At 37.6% G+C, this 25,398-nt stretch overlaps 1 protein-coding gene across 2 annotated transcripts; it reads left to right on the forward strand.

The window, feature by feature from the left end:
• Nucleotides 1-2,950: 2,950 nt before the first annotated feature.
• CDC16 (cell division cycle 16) lies at nt 2,951-25,318 on the forward strand. Of its 2 annotated transcripts, XM_063338410.1 has the most exons (18): nt 2,951-3,159; nt 5,304-5,358; nt 6,693-6,790; nt 7,308-7,346; nt 8,158-8,298; nt 10,274-10,433; nt 11,054-11,148; nt 11,803-11,936; nt 13,609-13,688; nt 15,294-15,343; nt 16,024-16,097; nt 17,289-17,414; nt 18,164-18,316; nt 18,940-19,003; nt 20,323-20,384; nt 22,511-22,646; nt 23,578-23,668; nt 24,807-25,318. In XM_063338410.1, the coding sequence occupies exons 1-18, from the start codon at nt 3,112-3,114 to the stop codon at nt 25,070-25,072; spliced, it is 1,872 nt and encodes a 623-aa protein (XP_063194480.1). In that variant the 5' UTR covers nt 2,951-3,111; the 3' UTR covers nt 25,073-25,318. The 2 variants fall into 2 exon arrangements, with proteins under 2 accessions (XP_063194480.1, XP_063194487.1); XM_063338417.1 differs by lacking the exons at nt 2,951-3,159; nt 5,304-5,358 and having other exon boundaries at nt 6,692-6,790; nt 8,111-8,298.
• The last annotated feature ends 80 nt before the right edge of the window (nt 25,319-25,398 follow it).

A 25,398-nucleotide genomic window follows, 5' to 3' on the forward strand; every position in this document is an offset into this window, starting at 1 on the left:
ATCTTAGAGGTTAGCACCAACTCCTATTTTTTTTATTTTATTTCATTTTTTTGTTCTGCATTTGATGTTTCAAACTCAGTGCTCTACTGAGATATTTAAACTAAAAGCTGGTAGATTCAAGCTAGATATAACAAATACATTTTTTATGATGAGTGTAGTGAAACACTGGAACCGATTGCCCAGAGAGGTGGTAGATGCCCCATCCCTGGAAACATTCAAGGTCAGGTTGCATGGGGCTCTGAGCAACCTGACCTAGTTGAAGATGTCCCTGTCGCGGACGAGTGGAATGCACCTCACTCCAAAGAGCGAAGCAGCAACATGTTTTATTGGGGTAAAAGAATGATTTTAATTCAATGGAATTTAACAAAGTTTAATGGTGGTCTACCAATGTTCAGTAAGTTTGATGGCAAGGTTCACCTTATTAATTACTGCATGGAAGAAACATACAAAGGAAAAATGAGTTAGAATTGAGTTAGAATGATTCACACTGAGGCTGGAGATGCAAAGGGTAAGGAAGACCCTCCCATTGAGTCAAGAGGTTCAGAGTGGCCCCCCTTCCTTTCTAAACTCCTGATGGAGCTTAGGTGCAGCCAGGTCCAATCTTAGACTTGGACAACTGTTTATGACCAATGGAATTGTCCATACAAAGTTTATAATAATATTAAGTAGCTACATGGATTAGTAATGTTTCATTAGTATTAATTCAGCGTGCTATCAGTCACTTACCAAGGATCTGTCACAAGTAAGGGACCTCTCTACCTTGGGCAAGGAAAGATCTCTTAGTCTCAGATAAGGAATCTCAAACCTTGAGGGGCGTCCCTGCTCAAGGGGAGAGTCACCTGGCGTGCAGTCCAGCTGCAATTCAGGGAGAGCTCAAATTGGGCCCATCCTGATGGTAATATTTATGGAGTGAAGTAGTTGGCTGCTAGTCAATAGTACAGACAAGACAGTCATCTTCTTTTTAGCTCTGTTATCTTGTTATGTACTTTCGTTATCTTGCATTTTTAGGCTTCAAAACCACCTTTTGAAATATTCTTCTGAGGCATCTTCACTCCCTTGTAGGTGAGCCAGGAGCTTTCCAGCTCGCAGGTTCACCACAGGGTGTGACGCCTCTTGCTCCTTAGTCACCCTGAACCAAAGTATGGCTGGGGGTCAAGTGGATCTGACACAGTCCCTGCTCATGGCAGGGGGGTTGGACTAGATGGTCTTTGGGGGTCCCTTCCAACCAAAACCATTCTATGATTCTATGATATTTAAATTCATCTTGTTCTCTCTGAGTTCCTGCAGTTTGCTGCCCTGATATCTCATGCTGAACAGAAGCCACTGGGGTCTGGTGAGTTATCATTAGACCTGGTCTAAAAGGGAGATGTCTCATTTACGAGCAAACTGCGGGCTCCCTCCCTCAGCAGTTTCTAAATAGTATCAAAATCTCACTCAAACTTCTTTTATTGTACATAGAAAGGCCCACAAACTGACAAATACTGTGAACTGTACTAACTTCAAAGAGATTTTAAACCAACAAATAGAATGAGTGGAGTAGCAACACCCATGACAAGCCAGAGGTTTCACAGAGCTGCAGGTACAAAAGCTAGATTGCTCAGGTACCAAAGCTCTCTTCTGCCATGGTACGGTCAGCTGGCCATAGAAGCTATTTGGACACCTGAAAGTGTCTTCAGGGAAAATGAACATGACGATAACACTCATGAGATAGGACTGTTGGATCTAAAGAAGCCACTAACAAAAGCATTTGTCCCTTCATTACATGAGCTGATGGAAAGATGAACACGGATTTTACTCTTCTCAAGGTCTCAGTTACTGAAACATGAAAAAGTAACAGACTTACAAATACGCTTGAGTGAAAAAAAAGAAAAAGAAAAACAAATCTATGTTTTCTGCAGGCATAAAATGTCTATCTGCCATCTGCAGCACACACACACTCAGCAAGAAACAGCCCCAAAAGCCTGACATCTGACCTAGCTAATAACAGGAGGAAATCACTGAAGTCAAGTACAAGACAAGAAAAGGACAAGAGGAAATGGCCTCCAGTTGCACCAGGGAGGTTTAGGTCGGATAGAAGGAAAAATTTCTTCACCGAAAGGGTTACCAGGCATTGGAACAGGCTGCCCAGGGAAGTGGTTGAGTCACCATCCTTGAAAGTATTTAAGAGACGTATAGATGTGGTGCTCAGGGACGTAGTTTAGTGGTAACTTGGCAGTGCTAAGTTAATGGTTGGACTTGATGATCTTACAGATCTCTTCCAACCAAAACGATTCTACGATTCTAAGAAGTTTTACATCAAAGTGCAGCTACCACAAATAGATCAAGAGATGGCACATGGATCCATTTTTCTCAAATGAATACTGTTTGTGACCAGCTGCCATCTTTGTGGCCTTCTCCACGCTGTAACTCTGACAGAGGTTTTCCCTCTCCATCAAGGCACAAATATATGATTGCTCTTCTTCTACCAGGCATCACCACTCAAGGAGGCCTCGGCCAGCATCTGAATTACTTCCAATCAGGCTTTTTAATTCATTCCTTCACATTATCTGTTTTTCAGTAGTAGAAGCTGACATGTTTCAGCGATGTCCTAGTGGATAATGATTCCCAAATCTGTGTAATACCAGAAATGACTGGGTGATGAAGGACTCGTAGAAAACCTCCTGACATGCCGACTGCCATCACTGCAAAGCCTCCAGGGGAATCTTTTCACCACAAGGCCGCAGTAGCCAAAGTCGGGGCCAGGTCTCTATCGGGGCCCTCACAGAGACAAACCTTCCCCTCAACACTGCTGAGAAGAGTCTCGGAATAAAGTTATTGGGGATGGACTGTGGAGAAAAGTCAGAATTCCTCTCAACTCCACCACCACCACACCACGCGGGGCGTCCCCCAGCGCTGCCGGAACGATGCGCTCGGGTCGCTGTTTCCGGGAAGGAGGGCGGGAAGGGAGGACGGGAAGGAAGCGGGGCGGGTTTGAGCGCGGCACCGCCGGGCAGGGCGGCTGGCTGGCCGGGCGGGCTGCGGAGAAGCCATCGCTCCCGGCGCGGCGGGCTCGGCGCCTGGGTCGCTTCCCTATCCCTCCCTTCCGCTTCACCCAGCACACCGGGCGGGAGGATGAACCTGGAGCGGTTGAGGAAGCGGGTGCGGCAGTACATCGACCAGGTGAGGCGCCGAGCCGGGCCGGGCCGGGCCGGGCCGGCGTGGGGTGGCTGGGGAAGGGGCGGTTGGGTTTCCCTCTCGGGGGAAAAGGCCCCTCACGGCCCGGCTCCCGGGGGGAAGGAAGGCCCGGGGCTTAGGTGCCAGCCTCTGTGGCAGGGGAGAGGAAGTTAATTTTGAAATAGCGCCGCGTTTCCTCTGGAAAAGGAGGGCGCGGGGATGGGCGAGGAGTGGGGTGGGCCGGGAGCGGCGCCGGTGCGGTCCTCGCGGGGAGCCGGGGCCTGTGGCCTCCTCGTAGCGTGACATGGAGGTGACGGGGGGAGCCCGGGACTTCTTCCTCGCCTGGAGGAGGAAGAGGAGGGAATCCCGCTGTGGGAGCGGCAGCGAAGGCGTGTTTGCAGGGTCCCTCTCTCGCCGGTGCCGGTTGGGCCACGGTTACCTGCTGGTTGTAGGTGCTGAGCTGCCAGGCTGCGGGCTGCCATTGGGAAGGACAGGCTTGTTTTCATTTGTTGATGGGTTCGGCAATTATGTTGCCGCAGGGCAAACAAACAAACAAATGCAAGAGGAAAAATGCATTCATAAATTAGATTAAGTGTAGCACGAAACTGCACTGCTTTGTTTTTAGTTCAGACACTTGGTACTGGCACCGGCTACTGAGAGAAAGCCATGCCTTCACTTAGCACAAACATTTGTGCGTGTGGCCAGCAAGTCTGACTGAAAGATTAGTTGTGGACCTAAGTTAATTTGGTGGGTTTTATTGTTTTGTTTTGCTGTACTCGTTTGAGTTAATCTGGTTCACCAAGCTGCTTTGCCACACAGCTGTATAGACACACTTATGCAGTTCTGAGGAGGAGGAACATAGGACTGCTTCTTTGTGTCATATAGTCAGTTTATGGTACTGTAGAACTGCTCAACAAAAGTTGTATAGTGGCCTGTTATGACTTTCTTTTGTGGTGTTGAAAGAATTATTTAAACATCCGTTCTTGTAGGCAGCTATTACATATGTGGGGTTTGGTTTTTTGTTGTGTTGTTTTGTTTTGTTTTGTGGTTTTTTTTCCCTGGGAATGCAGATTGAAACCAAACTATTCTCCTGGCAAATTTGCTGGGCATTCTTAATCCCCATCAAGGAGGGAATATGGGAGTGCAGGATAGAAGAGACCACTTAGTCATGGAGTGTAGTGATTTGTGAGGACTAGAACACTATCAGTGTGCGTTTCAGAAAAGTCTGCCAAGCCTCTACTCCAAAAGCATAAAACGGTCTCTAAGATTGTGAACAAACTCCACAACTGTAACACTGCGGGAAAGAGCAGAAGTGATCAAGGCTTTTTTACTGTGTCAAGTCCTTGCAATGGCAGGGTATCTGTTTGATGTCCAGCAGATCCTGGGAAGCATGTTATGCCTCATAGCATGGAGAAGGATAAAAAGGAACAACAGTAGCCCCTGCTGATCTTCTCAGAGAATAATTCCAGCCAATTCTGTGAGGTTTTGCCTAGCAGCCCAAATCTGATGGCAACTTTAGCTCAGTTAGTGAGATATACGTGCAAACTCTGCTTCTGTCGGATCTGTAGTTGCCACTGGTCTTCTCTCTTTCACCTGCTTCTTCTAGACTACAGATTTAACAGTGAAACTGTGTATCGAAGAGTAAGGGGAAATTAACATAGGGGTTATGGTTTGTGTGAGGTTAAAGCATCTTGACTGGGAAATGAAAATTTCTTAATCAGAGATGATGCTGCTGAAGTTTCCTGAAGTAATTTATATGTCTCTTTTTTAATATAGTATTCTCTTCCTTCTAACATGTAGGATCTTAACTGGAAGGGGAGGGACTCTGGTGCTTTTTCAGTGATAGCAAATCAACTAATGACCTATTGCAATATTTACGTAGTGCATACCTTTTGGTCAAAGATATCTGCATTTCATGGAAAATAAATGAACTATCCCACCTCAAATTACTTTTTTATATCCTTTAGAAGTTACAGTACTGGCCCTTTTAAACTGTTTTTTGAACTTATAAAGATCTCAAATGTGAAGTGACGTTCATTAGAGACCACATACATAAGATGTTAAATGTGAATGACGTACAGTATATTTCAAAATAATCCAGGAAACCTAACCGCAAATAAATACTAATTATTTCTATCATGCTTTTACAGCAGCAGTATCAAAGTGCCCTGTTTTGGGCAGACAAAGTAGCTTCACTGTCTCATGGTAAGTAGTTACTTTTTACATTGTTTATTATTAACTTCTTTCTGATAGTGTTCTGGTTTGGTTTTGACGGCGTTTTTTTAAGCTGCGTGGCTAAATGTGGAAGTTTCTAGTTTGGTGTAAGTGCTTTTCTGTGATCTTTGGCATGAAATTTTTCCAAATAGAGTAGGGCCAATCTTCTGTCCCTTTTGAACTTATGAAGAAAGGCTGACGGATTTGGGTCTCTTCAGTCTGGAAAAAAGATGACTGAGGGGGGACCTTATCAACACCTGTAAATACTGAAAGGGCGGGTGTCAGGAGGATGGCGCCAGGGTCTTCTCAGTGGTGCCCGGCAACAGGACAAGGGGTAATGGGCACAAACTTGAGCATAGGAAGTTCCACCTAAACACGACAAGGAACTTCTTTACTTTGAGGGTGTCAGAGCACTGGCACAGGCTGCCCAGAGAGGTGGTGGAGTCTCCGTCTCTGGAGACATTCAAAACCCGCCTGGACGCGTTCCTGTGCAGCCTGCTCTGGGTGACCCTGCTCTGGCAGGGCAGTTGGACTAGATGGTCTCCAGAGGTCCCTTCCAACCCTAAGAGTCTATGATTCTATGATTAATGTCTGGCTAAACCTTAAGGTTTGCCTACCTAAAGAAACCAAACAAAATAACCATGAGAGTCAACGGTGGTTTCCTACAGGATTCACTGGTGCTCTGGGTGCCAAGTAGAATTTACAAGTAGAAGACAAGCACGTTTACCTGAGTGAGTTGATACTGGTAGCCTATGTATGCCTACAGCCATGGTCCATTTACACTTCTTGAAATGATTCTAGGGGCTTGATCCCACAAAAGCTTTGGTTGCAAATAAAGCAGGAGACTACTAGTCTGTGCTTCTGCAATCATAACTTCAAGCTGTAGAAGACTAGTGCTTTCACGTTCACTGTTGTTAGGTTCCCACCAGTCTTTTTTGAGACACGCAATTTTGAGTTGTTTGTTTCTGCCCTGTGTCCAAGGGCAGGGTAACTTACAAAGGCTACTTTTTTTTTTTCAGATCTTTATCGCTGTTGTCTCCTTCTCATGACACGCCTCTAATATGAGATTTTTTGTAGTCATTGTCCAGTACACTATCTGATGTCTTTAAAGTTAAAATCTGATTATTTTTTCATTTTAATCTCTCACTGGTAGATATTACAAGTTGTTTATAGATACATATTTAAAAAATTAAACTTTCTAACTCAATAGGATGCTAGAGTAGGGGAAAAATACTTTTCTAGTGAAGCAATATGGAATATTCTGTATGAAAATGTTTAAATATATATTATAAATTAATGTCTTATAATTTGTTCTTTTATTTTAGAGGAACCACAAGATATCTATTGGTTGGCCCAATGTCTTTACCTAACAGCTCAGTATCATAGGGCAGCACATGCCCTTCGATCGCGTAAGTTGGATAAGGTAAGTCTTTGACTAAAATGACTTACTACTGTTACTCCACTTTTAAACCTCTGCTGCTAACCACAGTGACTTCTTCACCATCAGAGGATAAGGTTTATGGGTAAAAAAGTGATTAAAAAGCCCGCATGATGTAGTTATCTGAACCAATTATATCCCAGTGTTCAATGGAACAGATTGAAACTGTTGTCCCCAGATAGGGTCACAGAAAAGAGAAGGGGTCCAAGGATGTAACTGCGGCAGGTATGGGAAGGTGGAGTGTCACTTCAGGTGTAGTTGTTGAAATTGTCCTTCCTCTCTGTTAATGAGTGGTGAAGGCCAGAGTGGAGCAAGTGTCCTTTGAGAGTTTTATAGTAGAGAAAGTGTTACAGACTTAATTATTTTGGTCAGGAAAGATTTTTGGAGGTGAAAGGGGTGAAGAAGCCATACAACTGAAAAAGGAGAGAGCAAAATGGAGTCTAGCAGTGTAAATAAACATGCTCTATCTTTGTAACTAATATGTATGAAATTTTTCTTTCAGTTATATGAAGCATGTCGCTACCTTGCAGCTAGATGTCATGTGAGTATGTGTTCTAACCTCTGTTGGAAACAAACCAAACTAAACAAAGTATGCGTCTTGTGAAGATTAGGTACCTGACAGGCAATGTAGATCTCTGTGTTCATTGGAATAACAGGCTTAAATATTGTGACAGTTAACTTAATTCTTTAACCTTCAGTATGGTCACTGGAGTATCCGTTGTGGTACTATTCTAAAGAAATCCAACTGACCTTTTTTTCCAGGAAAGAAAATACTTCTTTAATAATTTGTGGGGAAAGAATGTGAATAATTTTTGTGTCATGTCTTCATATTTACATTTTTAATTGGTTGGTTGTAGTCTGACCGGAGGAGATGTGATTTATGGTTGTATAAATATAGTTAGCAGCTTTATACTTCTGTATAAAATGTGATACATAAATAGTAAAATGCAGTGCTTTCAAAGGACAACCGAACCAATTGGTAGATTAAATATAGAAATTTGAAATAGAATAATGTGCTGCTTTTAGAAGAAGATCATTGTATTTTATTAAAACCTGTATTAAGTTTTTTTAGAAGCATATCTGCTTCTGTGATTGCATAATGCTGAATAATAGATTTTTCTGTAGATATTAATTTTATAAATTTTTGCGTATTATAGATGACTAGTTAAATAGTTGGCTGCAATTATAAAATGACACATGTCCAAGTAAGAATATGTATGCATGAAAAACCTGCTCATAAGCACTGGTTATTATAATCTATGCCTTTGAAATGTGACACTGTGTTTATTGGTGCTTTATGTACAGATGTTTCAAATCCCAACCTTGTTTTTTACATGCACATGTTTGGCTAGTATGCTGCAAAAGAACATCAACAGGCCCTGGATATTCTTGATATGGAAGAGCCAATCAACAAAAGACTTTTTGAAAAGTACTTCAAGGATGAAAGTGGATTGAAAGACTCTTCCACAGACTGGGAGATGTCACAATCCTCTGTAAGTGACATTTTTTAAACAATTTTTTTTATAACTAAGAAAAAAATGTGGGAAGTCAGAAAGTGATTTTACAGCTGTATGAATCTGAAACTCTGTGTTTAAGTTTTTCTTTTTTGGATAAGGTATTTTTCAAAAATGATGAATTTTTCTCCTTTCAGTCAGAAGTCATCTTGCGTATATGAAAATAACTTGGCTTGCTAAAATGAACAGTGCTTTTCAACAACTTCCCATAAATTATTTGCAGACACTTTTCAGGAAGTTCATGATCTAGCATTGGTTTTTAGAGTCTTATCTCTACGCTGCAATTTCAGTCTTGATAATGTAAACTAATACTTCTTTCAATTGGGCTGCAGATTCTGAGATAACAAAGCAACTTTTCTTCTCCTCTAGATATTTTTAATGAGGTATTTCCTTAATCACTGAAGTGGCGTTCTCAGTGGAGCATTTTTTGATCACACTTGAAAATTATGTGATGTGAAGGTGAAGTTTTTGAAGCTCAGTGAAAAAATGTTCTATAGGCACACAATTAAAAGGGATCAGTACCACGGGGAGGCTGAAGAGTCTGCGAAGAGTCTTTACTTAGGGAGTTTTCAATTAAAGTTTATTAGCTAAAACTACAGTGAAGGTGACGGACAGATGGCATTTTCTCTGTAAGACTAAAGTAGCGAAATGGGTTAAATCATCAGTGTGAACTTATTTCAAATGCTGATATTAATGGACTTAAGGGAGAAGTGGATTAGACCAGGTTACTTCAGTGCACCTTAATGGGAATATTTAAGCTACCACTGCAAGCAAAGGGAAAAGTCCTCAGATTTGGGTGTTCATTCTTGCTCCTTGTTTCATGGTACTCTGGCCCAAGTGTTTGGATGGCTGATTATTGAACTAAATTGGGAAACTGTCTGATTTTGTCTGAAATCAGACAGAAAACAACTAATTTTGTCTGAAAAATAACCCATCCAAAAAACTCGACTTCCATCAGGCCTTACCTTCACAAATGCTTGTGATAATGTAGTTCATGAATGTGAGGATGGCTTTGGTTTGCCAAAGGAGAGAACTACTGAAGTGCATACTGCTATGAGAAATTTTAAATCAAACTCCTCTCTAGGAATGTAGCTTTTTCAAACTTAATTGAATTAGTTTGCACAGATAGTAGTTCCAGAGTAAGAGTGACTGGACTCTGAGCTGGTAACAGTAATACCAGCAGTAATACAGTATTAGCAGCCTCTTGAAGTTTATTAGTTATTAATGCAGCTATACCGTTTCTAGTGGGTGGGTTCCTGAGAGAGTTGGTCTGTGTGGCTAGTCCAATGGCATAGGTGCCTAATACGTAAACTTGCCGCAAGTAACTTGCCGAGACTTCTGTGGCCTTCAGACTGAATTGAATACTCATCTGGAGAGTTTTGAAAGAACACGTTAGGTATTGGACATCTTAGGACAACTTTAACTATGGTAATGATGATCTTTCACTACTCCCATTTCTGAAACATCTATGTTTTGGCTTGAAAAGAAGAATATATTTTTCTGCTCAAAGTAGTCGAGTCCATTGATTTGCCTTTTTCATCTCTACTGCAATCATTCTTGTTTTGCCTGAAATATGTGGTTTAATAGTCAACAAAGAAGTGAATTGCTTTTCAAAGTGACGATTTCCCTATATTGAATATGAAGGGAATTTAGTACAAGTAGCTTACAGCTCAATATCAGAGAGCTGGATGACGGAAGTAGAAAAGATAAACTCTATACTCCTTCTGCTTGCTTCAAGCATGTGTTTGTTTGGCAGTAGGTAACCTGACAGAGCATTTATTTGATATTTTTAAGATAGTAGAGACAACATTTTAGTTAAAGACAGCAGTAGAAACCCAGGTTCCATCATACATGAAATGCTTTTTACTTTTCAGGGAGCCCATTTGATTTGTGCTCAAAACCAAATTGCAAACATTGATTCAGTCTTTGACCTCCGGCCCTGCTTTTCCACCAGATCAAGAGCTCTATATGCCTTTTGCGAGGGAAGATCTATGATGCTTTGGATAATAGAACCCTAGCAACATACAGCTACAAAGAGGCCCTGAAGCTTGATGTTTACTGCTTTGAAGCATTTGATCTTTTAACATCGCACCATATGCTGACGGCACAAGAAGGTCTGGATAGTGGTATTTCTCAAATACAAGTAAAACTTAGCTGCTTTCTCAATATGCCTTTTTCCTGGATAAAAACTAAAGCAAAATGTTAAGAATAGAAAACACATGAAATCGGTGAAAATTATAATCTGCTCAAATTTACATTTGAACTTTATTTTTCAGTCCTGCAGTGCTAAGAATTAAAAGAAACAAACCCAGCTGGCCTGACTGTTAACTCTGGCAGCTCCCATGCTCTTTGCCCAGCCTAAAAAATGTTTTTCCTGTGTTCTCAGCTTCTCAGGGTTTAAATCCACAAAATGCTACTAGTGCTTGCTTAGTTGTAGTAGGCATTACTTACTATAGCGTTCTGAGCGATAAAATTTGACATGTAGATTAAATAAAAATAGTAGTGTGTTATGTCATCTTTATTATATTTTATTTAAAAGTGTAGAAGGAAAAACTAAGAATTCAATCTTTAATTTACATAATTAGTAGTATTATCTGGTTTGAGTGTATCTGTACTGTTTTCTTCCTTGTAGTTTTGGGATGAGCATCATAAAATTCTTTGCATCTCTAAGTTCTTAAAATGCTGGATCTTACTGTTTCTTCTGTAATATGACTTTTTCTTTTAATTCAAATAGAAAAAGAACTTCTTGAATCTCTACCTCTTAGTAGACAATGTACAGAAGAAGAACAAGAATTGCTTCACTTCTTATTTGAGAATAAATTGAAAAAGGTAAACCCCAAAACTTACTAAAAAGCTGGAGAATTGCTTGAAAATCTTGACTTCAGGTGTAGCTTTTCTTGGATTCCATTTATTCTGAACATTGGACTAAAATAAGGCCTTTGTAGTTTTGATTATTTTAAAATTGATGATGCGGTAGATATCACTTTATGGGGTAGTATAATAGTTTTCTGTAAACTTATTTTCTGGTGTGGTGACAACTTGAAATTCTGATTTTTATTTTTTTCTTAAGTTTATTTCTTGAGAAACTTCTAGGTGGGGAAAAAGAACACTAATAATGTAGGTAAAATGTCAGTTACCTGAAAATAGTAGGATATAACAACATTATTCCAGACTATTTTTTCCAAAGATAATGTGAGAGCACTGAAAAGACAACTATATAGTGTAGTCATTTTTACAGCCTACACTTAAGATATTGACACTGGCAAGCACATTTCATGTTCTAAATGAGCTTTTAAGTACATTATAAAGAACCATTTTACCAAATTTGTGTCTTATGGACTTTGTTTAAGAATTTTAAGAAGCGTAATGCTGCTTAAATATTCTTTTAGAACTAAATATATTAATATCCACATAATACCATATTATGTATAATTCCCATCGGATTTTAGATTGAATTCAGATGTTGTTTCTTTTGTCTTTCAGTATAATAAACCCAGCGAAACACTGATTCCTGAATCAGTGGATGGTCTTCAGGAAAACCTGGATGTGGTAGTATCCTTAGCTGAAAGACATTATTATAACTGTGATTTCAAAATGTGTTACAAGCTTACTTCTGTGTAAGTATACAAAGCAACTTTGAGGGTTTTTTCTTATATGCTGTAGTATAATAATTATGCCTGCAAATAGCATTGTTCAATGCATTGACATACATAACCATTTGATACAAAGCTTCAGGTATGTAGAATGTGTAGTTTGTGTCTGGCAAGACACATTATTTTTATGATATGTAGCAGAAATATGCAAAGCAAAAATCCAGTTAATCAGCACTGTGCAGCACTTCCCTTCATCCGTCCTCTTCCTTACTCTAGTACCTTCAGTTTTGTGTGTTCTGTACCTACTTCTTGTTTGGCCTTCCTAATGAACAGGTTTGGATCAGTTGGTTAGTTAGGAAGTGTAATTTCTCTGGCTGATTAATAGTTATGTTAATTTTGATGTGCCAAGTATTGTGTCTCACTTTCTATGTAGCCCAGGCGTACACTGCTGCTCGGTTGTCAGATGGGTCAGAGCAACAACATGGATTGCTTTTCAACTACTGTAAATGTGAACACGTGGTTGTGGAGCTGGTTTTTCTGCTGGCCTGACCACTACTTTTTTAAGAAACTGTATTTTTGTGTATGTGCTGCATAGTCTAAGAATATTAGCAGTATAAAATAGAAGGGGTTTTATTTCATTTTTGTACATCTTTCTCTTAGCTGAAGCAAGCCATCGCTATGTATAATATCCCATGGAACCGACTACAGGCAGTGGGAAGGCTGTAGAGAATGCTGACAGGGTGAATTTAAATGTCTGAGTAAAATCATTAGTCTATTGAAATAAATTACTCCAATTAAGTCAATAAAATTGTATTATTGCATTTTTGGTTCTGAAACTTAATTGCCACACCTTGTCTAGCAGAAAGCGGCAGGACTAAATGTCTCCTAAGGAGGAGACTATCACAAATGCTAGAGCTTGGAAATGAGAGTCTGAGAAGTTCATATAACTTCGAAGTTTTAGACTGTCTTCAAGAGAGCATCTAATATCCTTGTTTACATGTTCTTTTATACTTTTCATTTTAAATACTTTAAACTATTTAAAAATGTGAGCTTTTGACTATTTCAAGGTGTACTTCTCTGAGAATGGATTCATAATATTGTACTTCTAATTGAAGAGATTCTGTGAATAGATTTGAAGACATCTTTTTATTCTCTGCTTAGTTTACCAAATGCCAATGCTTACAAAAAGGGTACACACCTACAAGCCATGTCCTGCATGCAGTCTGTTGTCTGTGAGATTCTTCTGTTTCTAAACGCTGCAGGAAATCAAGATTTTTAACTGAGATAAATATGTTTCCTAAGGCATACTGCTTAGTGTTAAGCTGAGAAAGCTGAGGACTATTCCTTGAAAGTTGCTGTGAAACATATGGAAAAGATAAACAGAAATGTTGCTTGCTGTTTGATGGTTAAATTTGAAGTGACTTGCAAACAAGCGTGCATTGTATGCTCTCTTTCTAATCGTATATTCAGCTTGCAAGAATTTTCAGTTATCCTCTTCTGTTAATCTAAATTAATAGTTGTTTTTCTGGTCTTAAGATAGCCTTTATTATGCTGTTAATAGTTACCTCCTAGTCACAAATAGTTTTCCAGTGCCTAAAGAGGAAATTAACTGGAACATTACACACTATAAAAGCAGCTCGCTTATAACACATTAAAATTTTTGAAATGTTCATTGCAGATTTTTTTATTTTTTTAGAGTGATGGAAAAAGATCCTTTCCATGCAAATTGTTTACCTGTGCATATAGGGACGCTTGTGGAACTTAATAAAGCGAATGGTAAGAAACACAACATTTAGTATGAGCAAAAAGAAGATTGTAAAGCTTCAATTTTAACAAAGAATTAAGGATGCCAAGAAACCCCCTAATATACCATTTAAAAAATTACATGTATTCTTCCTCCTACCTGCAGTTTCAAGAAACCAGTAGTAACTGGCAAAGACGGGAGTTTGAGAGCTGACAGCGGGGTGGGGGAAGTAGCTGTGCAAGGAGTCTTTATTCGTTCACGATCACAAGCATCACTGTCTTTTAACCACTGGGCAGTGCAGCCCGAAAGTTAGTGAGCTACACTGCTTCATTTCTGTTTGATTTCTGCTTTGTATCTAGGTGTACTACTTCTGCTCAACAACAAAATAAAATATATTAATTTAAACTATCAGGAACTCTTTCAGCAGTGTGTGTGCGTAGGTGGATGTGCTTTTCCCATATTAGAAAAAATTCTAGAACTCTCCTCACCTTTGCTGTTGTGAAGGCCTTTTTTTAGTTCAAAGAAGTTAATAATCATGCAGCACCTTTGTTGGAATTACAAGAACAGCGTACTTGCAGATGGAATGACTTTTTCTCATTTCAGACTGCATATAAACATCCAAAGCAAGTGAGGAGTTGAATGTCTTTAAAACCAATTGGAAAATAAAATAAGGAGCTCATATGATTTGCAGTCTGTCGAAGGATGGTGCATTGTATGTATGTAAATAGGTCATTAGGTGTACTAGTACTTCTCAAAGTTTAGTAAATGTACTTTTCAGTTACTTTCCAGTTAATTACATCTGAAAATGTGGCCAGTACACTGATTTTTCTTCTAAGTCTATCTTGAGAAGCATCTTGTAAATAAGTTGGTATTTTGTAAGCCATATGTGTAAGCCAGCTTTCATATTTGATTTTTCTGAAGCCAATAACTGATGCGAAGTACTCCAGAACAAACTCATCAATTTAGGAGTGCTGTGCTCTGAAGAAATAGAAATTTTATGTACTGTAATGCTATTTCTTTTGAAATAGCAGTAGAATTGTTATCCTGTATCTCATTATTTCTGCTGTTGTCAGAAAATCCATAGTAAATTATAGTAGTTGTAATTCTAGTAACTAGAATTATTATTTTTATTAGAAAAGTAATCACTTAGAATTATTACAAATAATACAATCATTTATTTGCCTTTCTCCTATTTTCAGCATATTAATGCACAGGACTATTCTTTGAAATTGATCTAGGCAGTACGTATTAGCTTTTAGGTGTAGGAAGTTCAATAGTGTTTTACCTTGACAAGATACATTCAAGTGTAATACTACAGGCGTTTTATTTTACTGTATGTTAATGACCTAAGTTGTTGCAGAATTCTTTAAGGGGTGGGCTGTATAGCTGCTTATTTATGTGCTGTGAAGACTTATGGGTTGTTTGGGTTGGTTGGGGTTTTTTTTGGTTAATTGCAAACCCAAATCTATTTTGAGGCAGTTTGAAGCATTACCACTAAACAGAAAACATTTTTGTTCACTTGTGCATTAATAACATTAGATGTTCTGGATATTTTGTATAGAAGGCTAAAGGGCTTGAAACATCTTAACGGCTTAGCACATTTTAATTTTCCTTTCTTGTTTCTTCCCACTATGTAGAGCTTTTCTATCTTTCTCACAAACTGGTGGACTTGTACCCAAATAATCCTGTAAGTTGTTCTAAGCATTCATTACTAGGTAGTTTTTTCTAGGTGAAAGCACATAAAAGTTATAATGTAATAGTTTGAGCAGCAGAATTCAAAATCTGTTTCTGGCTGCAGCTAGTAAAAGTGGTTCGCTCCTTTTCTTTTCTATGCATTGTAATTTTCTTATACCAAGGTTCTTTTTTTAAAACAAAATACCTGTAAAATATATTCAATGCGAGGCATTCACGTTGAATAATAATTTAAAACAAATGCTACGGTAATAAATGTATATGTCTCGCTGGGCAACCTTTTCCAATGTTTGATCACCTTCATAGTGAAAATTGTTTTCCTTTTACTCAGTCGGAATTTCCCATGTTGCAACTTGTACCCATTGCCTCCCATCCTGTCACTGCCCCTCTGAGAAGCCTCTGGCGCTGTCTTCTGTATTCCCTACCATAATTGAAGACAGTAATAAATATTCCACTTAGCGCTGTCTTCATAAGGCTGAACAAAACCAGTTAGAGAAGTACATGCCAGCAGTTCTAGCTCGTCTGCGATATCAAATAATTTGAAAAACTGACTGTGATTTCAGTGAAAATTCTCTAACTATAATCTGTTCCTCTATTTTGCATCACCTATGGTGATGTTTCACTAAAATCAGTATGATATATCTAATTATGTTCTATTTTGATTTTAACGTGTAGGTATCATGGTTTGCAGTAGGATGCTACTATCTCATGGTTGGCCACAAAAATGAACATGCCAGAAGATATCTCAGGTAAAATACATTTTTTTTGCGGCTTTCCTTACTTAGTCTGTTGCTCACTCACTAAATAAATATTTAAAGTTCACAGGTTTTTGTAAGCTCATAAAGTAAACAGAAGTCTTGGTAAACTGATTACTACTAAAATATTCCTTTTTTTGACACCCTTTTTTTGGTATATCAATTTAGACCTCAACCTTCTAGATACTTAATGCCATACAGACTTATGCAGAATCTCTTTTGGCAGTCACCTTCCTGTTAGGGGCAGGTGTAGTCCCTGCATTCACTCGTGCTGCCAAGCTAACAACAGCTAGGCAATCAAGCCTCAGTTATTAGCTTAAGGACACTCGGGTATTCTCCTGAGTTCATATCTGAAAGGGAAGTTAGGTAGAAAATTTTGACATTTGGCCATCTAGTTCCTTCTGTGCACAAGCAGCCTTGGACTTTTTAGGTTGGTCAGTCAGTCCAGTGCTCTTTCCTGTAGGTCTTTTGTGTGTGTATTGTTATCAGCACTGGGGAGCAGGACCTTGCTGTGAAGTAGGGCTGTAAGCCTCAGATGAGAAAGCCTAAATCAACCTGTAAGGCTTTTATTTTTCTTTGAGACCTTTATAGACAATATATGTAAAGATGGGTTAGTAATTTAGACTGTTTAAATGTCTGGTTATTATGAGTAAGCTATTTAAATTCCTGACAAGTAGTAGTGTGAAATTCTTCAAGAGGCTGTCCGGAGTGACATAGGTGGTTTTAGTGGTGAAGTAAAAACCACCTTTATTAAATCTGCAAGCATCCCTAGCCAGGAGGGGTCTATACATGTGTTGGGGGTGGGGAGGGGGAATCAGAATTCAGGGTAAAGCAGAGACAAGGTCTTGTAATGTATTTTGTAATACATTATGAGTCACTACTAGCTCTTTCTGTATTTTGGCCAATTCACCTATTATATCATTATTCATGTTCAGTAATATCAAATAATTCCTGCTGTCCATGAACAGCAATAGAAATAATACACTGAATTCTTGAAAATGTGATACTTGAAAGTGCTAAATAGTTTGTTGAACTTTTAAACTTTGTTTGCCACTGGTTGTTAAAGAAGATTATCTTAATAGATACCTAACTATGTGGCACAGCATTGCTATGTGAGTAGCCATCTGAAGCAGATGAAAGTTGATTTCGTATATGTGTGTGTTTGTACCCTGCTCTTGTTTTTAGCAAAGCTACTACACTTGAGAGAACCTATGGACCTGCGTGGATAGCATATGGACATTCATTTGCAGTTGAAAGTGAGCATGACCAAGCAATGGCTGCATACTTCACAGCTGCACAGCTCATGAAAGGGTATGTCAAAAATGTCATATTCAGAAAAATTAAAATTAATCCATAGTTAGTGTAGAATGTTGACCTATATCACTTTAAACAGTGGGAATACATTTGCAACAATTATCTGGTAGAGAACAAAGGAGTAAAAAACTAACGTAATCATCTGTATTTGATTGCATTATTTGTACTTGATTATTGTTGTAATTTTTTTAAGATCTAAGTCAAGATTTATATTTAGGTAATCTATATTCTACCTGAAAGTTCTCTGAAATCTGTGAATTGTGTCTGTCATACCAGGTCATAAACTGCTGTATAGTAGTATCTTGAACAGCTGTCCACTGCTGTGAAGAAGTTTGTAAAATGAGCAGTGGACTTAATCATGTCATATTGTATATCAAATTATTGTATTTGGCTGTAATTATTGGTAAATGTAATCCCTCTCTTATTACTTCTCCCACATTCCATTTGTAAGTGAAACGTAGGAAGCATACTAGAGAGAAAAAAAAAAAACAAACTCAGAACTAACTTAAGCACTGAGGAAAATACATGTACTTACAGAGCAAGTTACGATTATGCACTGGAGTTCAAATTCTTGTCGATAACTAAGAAATATATAAAGTCTTTTAAGCTGCCCCTTAGGTTAATAGTCCATTTAAATTAGCTTTTTACTTGGATATACATAAACATATGCAAACACAGTTGGCATTTCTTTATAGTTTGTGATGCCATTCCCGATGTGTGTGTGATACTTGTGGGTTTTTTTATAGGTGTCACTTGCCGATGCTCTATATTGGACTGGAATATGGTTTGACCAACAACTCAAAGTTAGCTGAAAGGTTTTTCAGCCAAGCTTTAAGCATTGCACCTGAAGACCCTTTTGTTATGCATGAAGTTGGAGTGGTCGCATTTCAAAATGGAGAGTAAGCTTGCAAAATGAGATTAAATATGAGCTTAAACATGGATTATTCTGAAGTGTAATGTGCCAATACATGTACTGAAGTGCTTATATCGAGCTATAGAATACAAAGTTTCTTTTGGTTCTAGCTTAGATGGTGTTTATCCTAAATCCTTTCTTTCTATGTTGTTCTTCCTTGTTTAAGATCGAATGAGGAAAGAATTTAACGCTTGAGGAACATGCAGAGATGAGTTATTGTCTTGTGTGTGTCTGTCATTGGGTAGTTCCGTGCCTTGAAAAGGCATCAGTCTGCACACACAAGTGCACACATGCTATAAAACTTTATACAGCAAAACATTTTGTCAGCTCAGGAGGTTCCAGATATAGTCTGAAAAATCTTAAAAGATATAAGAACTGTTTAGTGAATATTCTTGGTTTGCTTCTGATTTTTTTAACTTTGTCTTGTTAGCTCTTAGGAGCACATGCAAAATATAGCCAAACGTAAATTACGGTTTCTTACAGCTAATTTCACTCATATGACAAAATAATGTCAAAAAACTGTTATTTATAATACAGTTTGCTCATACTGCTAATGAAAACTAATGAAACTAATTTACGTTTCTTTCCCCTCACCCTGTCAATTCTTAGCTGGAAAACTGCAGAAAAGTGGTTTCTTGATGCACTGGAAAAAATCAAAGCTATTGGAAATGAGGTATTTTCCTAATAACGTGCATGATCATAAATTTGTAAAACTCCAGGAAATTCTGTAATAGCTTCTGATAAAATATGCTTATTTTAAGGTAGAAGCAATACAATATAAATTTGACTTTAAAACTTGGGCCATCTACTTGTAATTGTGTATGTTGGGTTGTTACATGAGAATCATCACACATTATATTCAGCGCTACAGGAAAAGGCAAAAAGTATGTTTCTGTATGAAATGAAAATAAGTGCTGACTGGAGAGTGGAATCCAGGTCTCATTCTCGGTCTTGCGTCTGAGTAGACCAGTGGTTCTTGGCCTGAGGGTGGAACAGGGCACACATGTGAAAATGGTTTCTGCCACCTTAAGTGTTAGCCATTTCTTGAATGACTTCCATTTTTGTTTGGACATAATCCTGTAGGTTTGGATTTGTTTTCTTTCTATCAGATAGAGCCACTGTGGGGGAATGGGCCCAGGGATGCTTAACGAACTTCCTGAAAGTAATCAAAATAATCACTGGCAAGAAGTTTATTAGGAAATGTGCTTGTAGTTCTGGAGCTTTTGTGAATCAAAAGTCAACCATTACGACCCCGATTCTTTAAACGCCTAAACACACAAATGAGTTTGTACTTACTGGTAGTACCGTTTCTTTTATTTGTGTGTTGTCATCTTGTCTAAAGAAACACATTGTACTAGAGTAACTTAAGATGCCTTAATGAAAGTAGTACCACCTTGTGACAGGCTTCTTGTGAATTTTACGATAGGTTTTCTCAATTTTTAGCTTAAATTTAGTTAATGACGACACCAACTCATGGTGCTATAATTGTTAACACGGCATCTCCTTTCAAGATAATGAAATTGCTTCTATAAAGTGGAAACGTCTTCTGTGTGCCTCATGAATGAGCTAATTTATTTATAGCGGGTGAAGTTAGACTATGGAGAAAACAGCAAAAAGACCTTCATGATTATTTTAGAAACACCTAATCTGAGGGCTTTTCAGTGCTCCTAGGCTGAGAGACTTGACGTGATTTTTTTTTTAAGTAGAAAACAAATTATGTTTGGTTTGCATCCAAGTTTTACTATCACTGACCCTTTAAATAAATTTAATTGGGTTTGGGGAATGGAAAAATTAGAAGAGCGAGTTATTGAATAAATGTTTTGAGCTTAAATACGTGCTTTGAAAAGAACTGAAAATGCGTGTGATATTTTTCTTGGTCATGGATGAATTGTCTTGTTCGTTTGTATGTTTGGTTGGTTTTTTTAAAAGTAGACAAAATTGAGTTACAGTCTGGGAAGCTGCAGTTATTTGAATTGTTGCATTATTTTGCAGGTAACAGTTGATAAGTGGGAGCCTTTATTGAACAACTTAGGACACGTCTGCAGAAAGCTCAAGTAAGCAGAAAGTACTGGAGCTACATTTATCTGGAATACTACGCAAATATGTTTTCTCTAGGCCTACTTCTCATTTATATCAAGATTGTACCACATGAGAGCAGTGTAGAAGCACCTTGTAAGAACAAGATTCCCTAAATCAACTTGTGAATGTAAATACATTAATCACCCCTTATATCCAGTTTACTACATGCAAGTTAAAGTGCTTAATGTGAAAGCCTTTCCTTAACTATTGATTCTTACTAGATAGAAAGTTGGTCGTAGGATTTTAGATCCTTGTGTGGGTCTGAATTCGAACTGGCCGCTGTCCCAGTCATGACATACTTGAATATGTCCACTGATTTAATTAACATAAAGGTGGTTTTGTGACAATTAACTGCTTGGATCAGTGCTTTTGTTTCTTTTTCTTGAAGTGAAATACTCAGGAACATTAATACAGCAATAAAATACTGCTTTATAGTTTTTGAGAACAGAACTATTTCATATTTCCATTCTAGGAAGAGAAAAAGAAAGTGCAAAGTACGTATGCAAGCTTTAACAGTTTTAACAGAGAAATGTTTTCTCTTTAATTACCTTAATCTGTTTTTAACTAGTGTTTTCTTTTGTTTAAACAGTACCATATCTTTTTTTTTTTAATGTCATGGTTTTAATTGTCCAGTTGGTGTATACTGTAATTTTTGTTTCAAAGCTGCTAATGAGAATGTGATTATGGTAGATATAAGTTGTACTTCTGCTTTGGGTTTGCTAGTAATTGCTTTGTGCTTGAATTGCCGATTAGTCTTCATTTTCATTATGAAATACGGATGTATAATAGTTACCCCTTCTGCCAAGATCAAACAAAAGGCATTGCTTCTGGAATCTATTCATGTGTATAATTGCAGGTTTTTTCAAATACTTGTTTCGGTTATAACTCCTTTTGTCTTTATTTAATTTCTACAATAAGTTAGTAACCGCTTACATCACACTTAAGGCAACTTGCATTGTATTATTTGTTCAGGTTCAGAAAACCAACCTAATGTATTTCTACATCCTTGTGAAACATCTTTCAGGAAAACCAAGTTGAGAATTTAGGCAGCCGTACGTGTGCTTTGACAACTTAAAAACATTCTATAATTAATTTGCTAGTGTTCATAATACATGCTATTGGTATTATGAAAAAACCTACTGGATATATATCTACTCACTAGCATTATGTGGTTGAAATTTGAGAGCAGCATATTAAAATACAGTGGTAGTTAATTGGACAGGTAAACACTACGAATGAAAATAAAATTCAAGTCATGGGAAAGTTTCGTGCAGCAAGCAAACAGTTGCATAAATTTTCTGCCTCAATTGTTCCTTAATGCCCTCCAACACTTCATGTGTTGCTATTTGCATAATTTCATTGTAACTGTAGACATTAAAATTTCTTATGAATAGCCAATTGGTTGTCTTTATTTTTAACAACTTGGTACTAGGATGTCAAATGTGACAATTTAATTTCTCAGAGTAATGCCATAATGTACATTTAATCCTTGTTTGCATTTGACATTTTATAAATAACAAATAACAAAATAACAATAACAAAATCAATCTAATTAATGGATAATTTTCAAAGATTTGAAAGAAATTATGGATGTGTGTAAATCTTTTCTGATAGAGACAGTAACAAAATGGAAGTGCCAAATGTACCAGTGTATGAAGCACTTAAGGGTTGTGAAATTTCTGCCTGGAGAGCTTTTCTTACTTTGAACAATGAGTGATTTAGTCTCTTACTGCTCCTTCGCTCCCCTGGGGAGGAAAATGAAAGTTACAGCAAGAAAGCTAATGTTACAATGAGCAGCATTAAACATCTAAAGCAATTTACCGTATCAGATTGCTAAGATCATCTCCAAATGGGGCCTAGCTGTAAGCAGCTGTTGTGCTACATAAGGCGAACAATGATTTCTCAATTATGTCGGGGAAGAAAATTGTCAATATCCATGAGTCTTTTGTGCATTTTATTATGTTCAGAGTATGATGCAATAATTTTTAAGTTCCTGCAGGATCACGTGCCACTGAGCTAAGGAAAATATCGATATAATACTATATAAGCATCTCTCACCCTGAAGCTTACTAAAAGATTGTCTGTGTTTTAACCCAAACAGGAAATATGAAGAAGCACTGGAATACCATCGCCAGGCTCTAGTATTAATTCCTCAAAATGCTTCTACTTACTCTGCTATTGGCTACATTCATAGTCTAATGGGCAACTTTGAAAGCGCAATCGACTATTTTCATACGGTATGTAACTACCTTAAATTAAAGTGCTTCTCACAGATTCTATTATTTCTGGTTTGGTTTTATAACAGAGAACCAGAATTAACCCAGACTCCAAATTAGTGTTTATTTTATAATCTTAATTTTTGGGAAAAAAAAAAAAAATTCCTAAATTTTCTGTTAATTAGGTAAAATTGGCCACTTTGGGGAAACTTAGTACTTGGATCCTTTTTTTTCATAAATTGGTTGAATATTATAATTGTCATATGCATTTTGTGTACATAAACTTCTCATGTAGCTGAAATGATTTAAAATATTTCTAGCCTATGTCTTGAACTAGAATATATGAATGAATATATAAAGTAGTATATATAAAGGGCAACATTTAAAGATATGCTGTTTTCTGTTGTCTCAGATTTATCTTTATTATATGATACTTGTATATTATTATTGCAGGACAGTCTTAGTGATTTCACGGTCTCATAGAGTAATGGTGCATTTTCCTCGGTTCAATTTTCAGCATTCAAGCTGATTGGCTTGAGTTTAGCTGCAGTTCTATTTACCTAGAAGCTTGTAGTACGTAGCTTTAGTTGTAATTACTTCAAGCATGTCTCAGTCTATTTTGTACAGATTGGAGCTTCGCTATAAAAAATTAACTTCCTCACAGATTTTATAATCATTATTTTAGTAGTATGTTTACTTCATGATTTGTGAATGATTCTCTCTCTGTATACATACCCTTTTCTGATTTTTTTTGTGCTTTGCTTCCTTACTGCTTCAGCCAGTTCGTATGACAACATTATTTTAGTTGTGCAGTGTTTTGCTTTACAGTGAAGACTATGCTCTGATACCATTTTTGAGCAACAAAAACCAACAAACTCAGAACCATCGTGGACTTAAGATGTAAATGGTTTTATTTGCTTCTGAATACTTTTTACTGTTTCTTTTTTAATAGGCCCTTGGTCTTAGGAGGGATGACACATTTTCAGTCACGATGCTTGGACATTGCATAGAAATGTATATTGGTGATTCTGAAGCCTACATTGGTAAGTCTTTCACTTACATGACTCTTAAAGTCATTGAGTCCTTTGAGAGGAGACAGCAAGAATGTCTACCGTTACTTAGTTAACTTACAAAGTAGAGTATGTTTTTGTTTGAGTTTTGTTGTGGCTTTTTTTTTTTAATGGGTAAATGAGTCAGAACTTATCAACAATTGCAGATGACCACTGGTTTTTTTTGTAAGCATCATGAAAGTAAATTCTTACCAGTATACAGAACAGAAACTCTTTGCCATTGGAAGTGCTGATGGTTTCTTTTGTAGAAAATATTGATTTGTGGCAGCTTAGAAACCAAAGGGAATGTGGAAAAAATAAAATAGAACCATGGAGTTAGAAAGTCAGAAGACTTGATTATAGCTACTACTGCCGTAGAGAGATCTGGGCAAGTCATTTTCACTATGTCAAAACTCTGCTCTCAGATAATCTCTGGAGGCAGAGATAAATTAATCTGCTTCCAAAAATAGAGCTTTGCATATGATTAAAAAAAAAAAAAAAGTGCTCCATAACAATAATACACTATATTGCCATAGTTTGAAATGTTCTATGAAAGCTTTCTACGCACACACCCCCCCAAAAAAACTTCATAGTGACGTGTTTCAGCTTCATTGAACTTGTGATCTATGTGTAATGAACAGTTGATGTCCTGTCAAGCATGTTAATGAGGCTGAATCCAGTAAAAGCCATCTGTGCTTTATCGCTTTTCCTGCTGATTTTTTATGCAGTTGAAGCAGATGTTTCTTCTCAACATTGTCTTGCTCCATATGTAGGTGGTTGACACATCTGGAAGAACCACACAGCCGTGTGATGTGCATTAAGGCAAACCATGCTTTGTGTAACTTAAACAACAAAAAATGCCTCTTAGAGAATTGGGAAGGGAATTGGCAATTACTTCTCGTAACAGACTTTTGAATCTGAGTTGTATTTCTTATATTGTGCTCTTTTTCCAAAAGGGAGGCTGCTGGATTTCTTTCACAACAACTCTATTCAACTTCAGTCATTAAACAGCAACAGCTCCCTGTTGGTCTGAAAGCAGAGAATCAGAGTAGCTTCTGGATCATAGTTTCTTTGAGATACGTTTTTGAAAGTGTTCACTTGGAATAAACTAATGGTTTGACTTTTTTCCTAGGAACAGAGATCAAAGACAAATTAAGATGTTATGATTTCGATGTACACACAATGAAGACATTAAAGAACATAATTTCACCTCCCTGGGATTTCAGAGAATTCGACATAGAAAGACAAACCCTGGATGAAAGTGGCATAGTAACATTAGAGACGTCACATCAAAGGAAAAGTACAGATACGAGTCGCCCATTGGAAGAAACATTTGAGATTGAAATGAATGAAAGTGATATGATGTTAGAAACATCAATGTCAGACCATAGTACGTGACCATAAATGCTGGTGGAGAGCTCATTTTGTCTGAGTGTAATATGTTTGTTTTAGCATTTTTGTTATGGTGTTATACTTTAAAGGATTTGCTATTTTTATATGAATTCAAACTACTACTCTGTACTTAACACCAGTGAAATAATGCTTGCCTTAAGGATGATTAAACAGTATACATGACGGACTGTTTCTAGAAAATGAATCATACGTGATGAAGTAAAAAATAAATTCACTTTTTTTTTAAAACTGTTTACTGGCCATGTGTCTGCCATCAATAAGACTGTGAAGGTTTAAAAATAGTACTTGATATGGAATCGTTAACAATGTTG

Source organism: Chroicocephalus ridibundus, chromosome 1 (genome assembly GCF_963924245.1).
Source record: "Chroicocephalus ridibundus chromosome 1, bChrRid1.1, whole genome shotgun sequence".
In the NCBI taxonomy this organism is placed as follows: Eukaryota; Metazoa; Chordata; class Aves; order Charadriiformes; family Laridae; genus Chroicocephalus; species Chroicocephalus ridibundus.

Bases quoted from the DNA above. Each gene is read 5' to 3' on its own strand.
- CDC16 (XM_063338410.1), top strand. From the start codon at position 3,112: ATGAACCTGGAGCGGTTGAGGAAGCGGGTGCGGCAGTACATCGACCAG. The intron at 13,689-15,293 runs GTAAGAAACACA...CCCACTATGTAG, and splicing joins GGAACTTAATAAAGCGAATG to AGCTTTTCTATCTTTCTCAC. The intron at 23,669-24,806 runs GTAAGTCTTTCA...CTTTTTTCCTAG, and splicing joins TGATTCTGAAGCCTACATTG to GAACAGAGATCAAAGACAAA.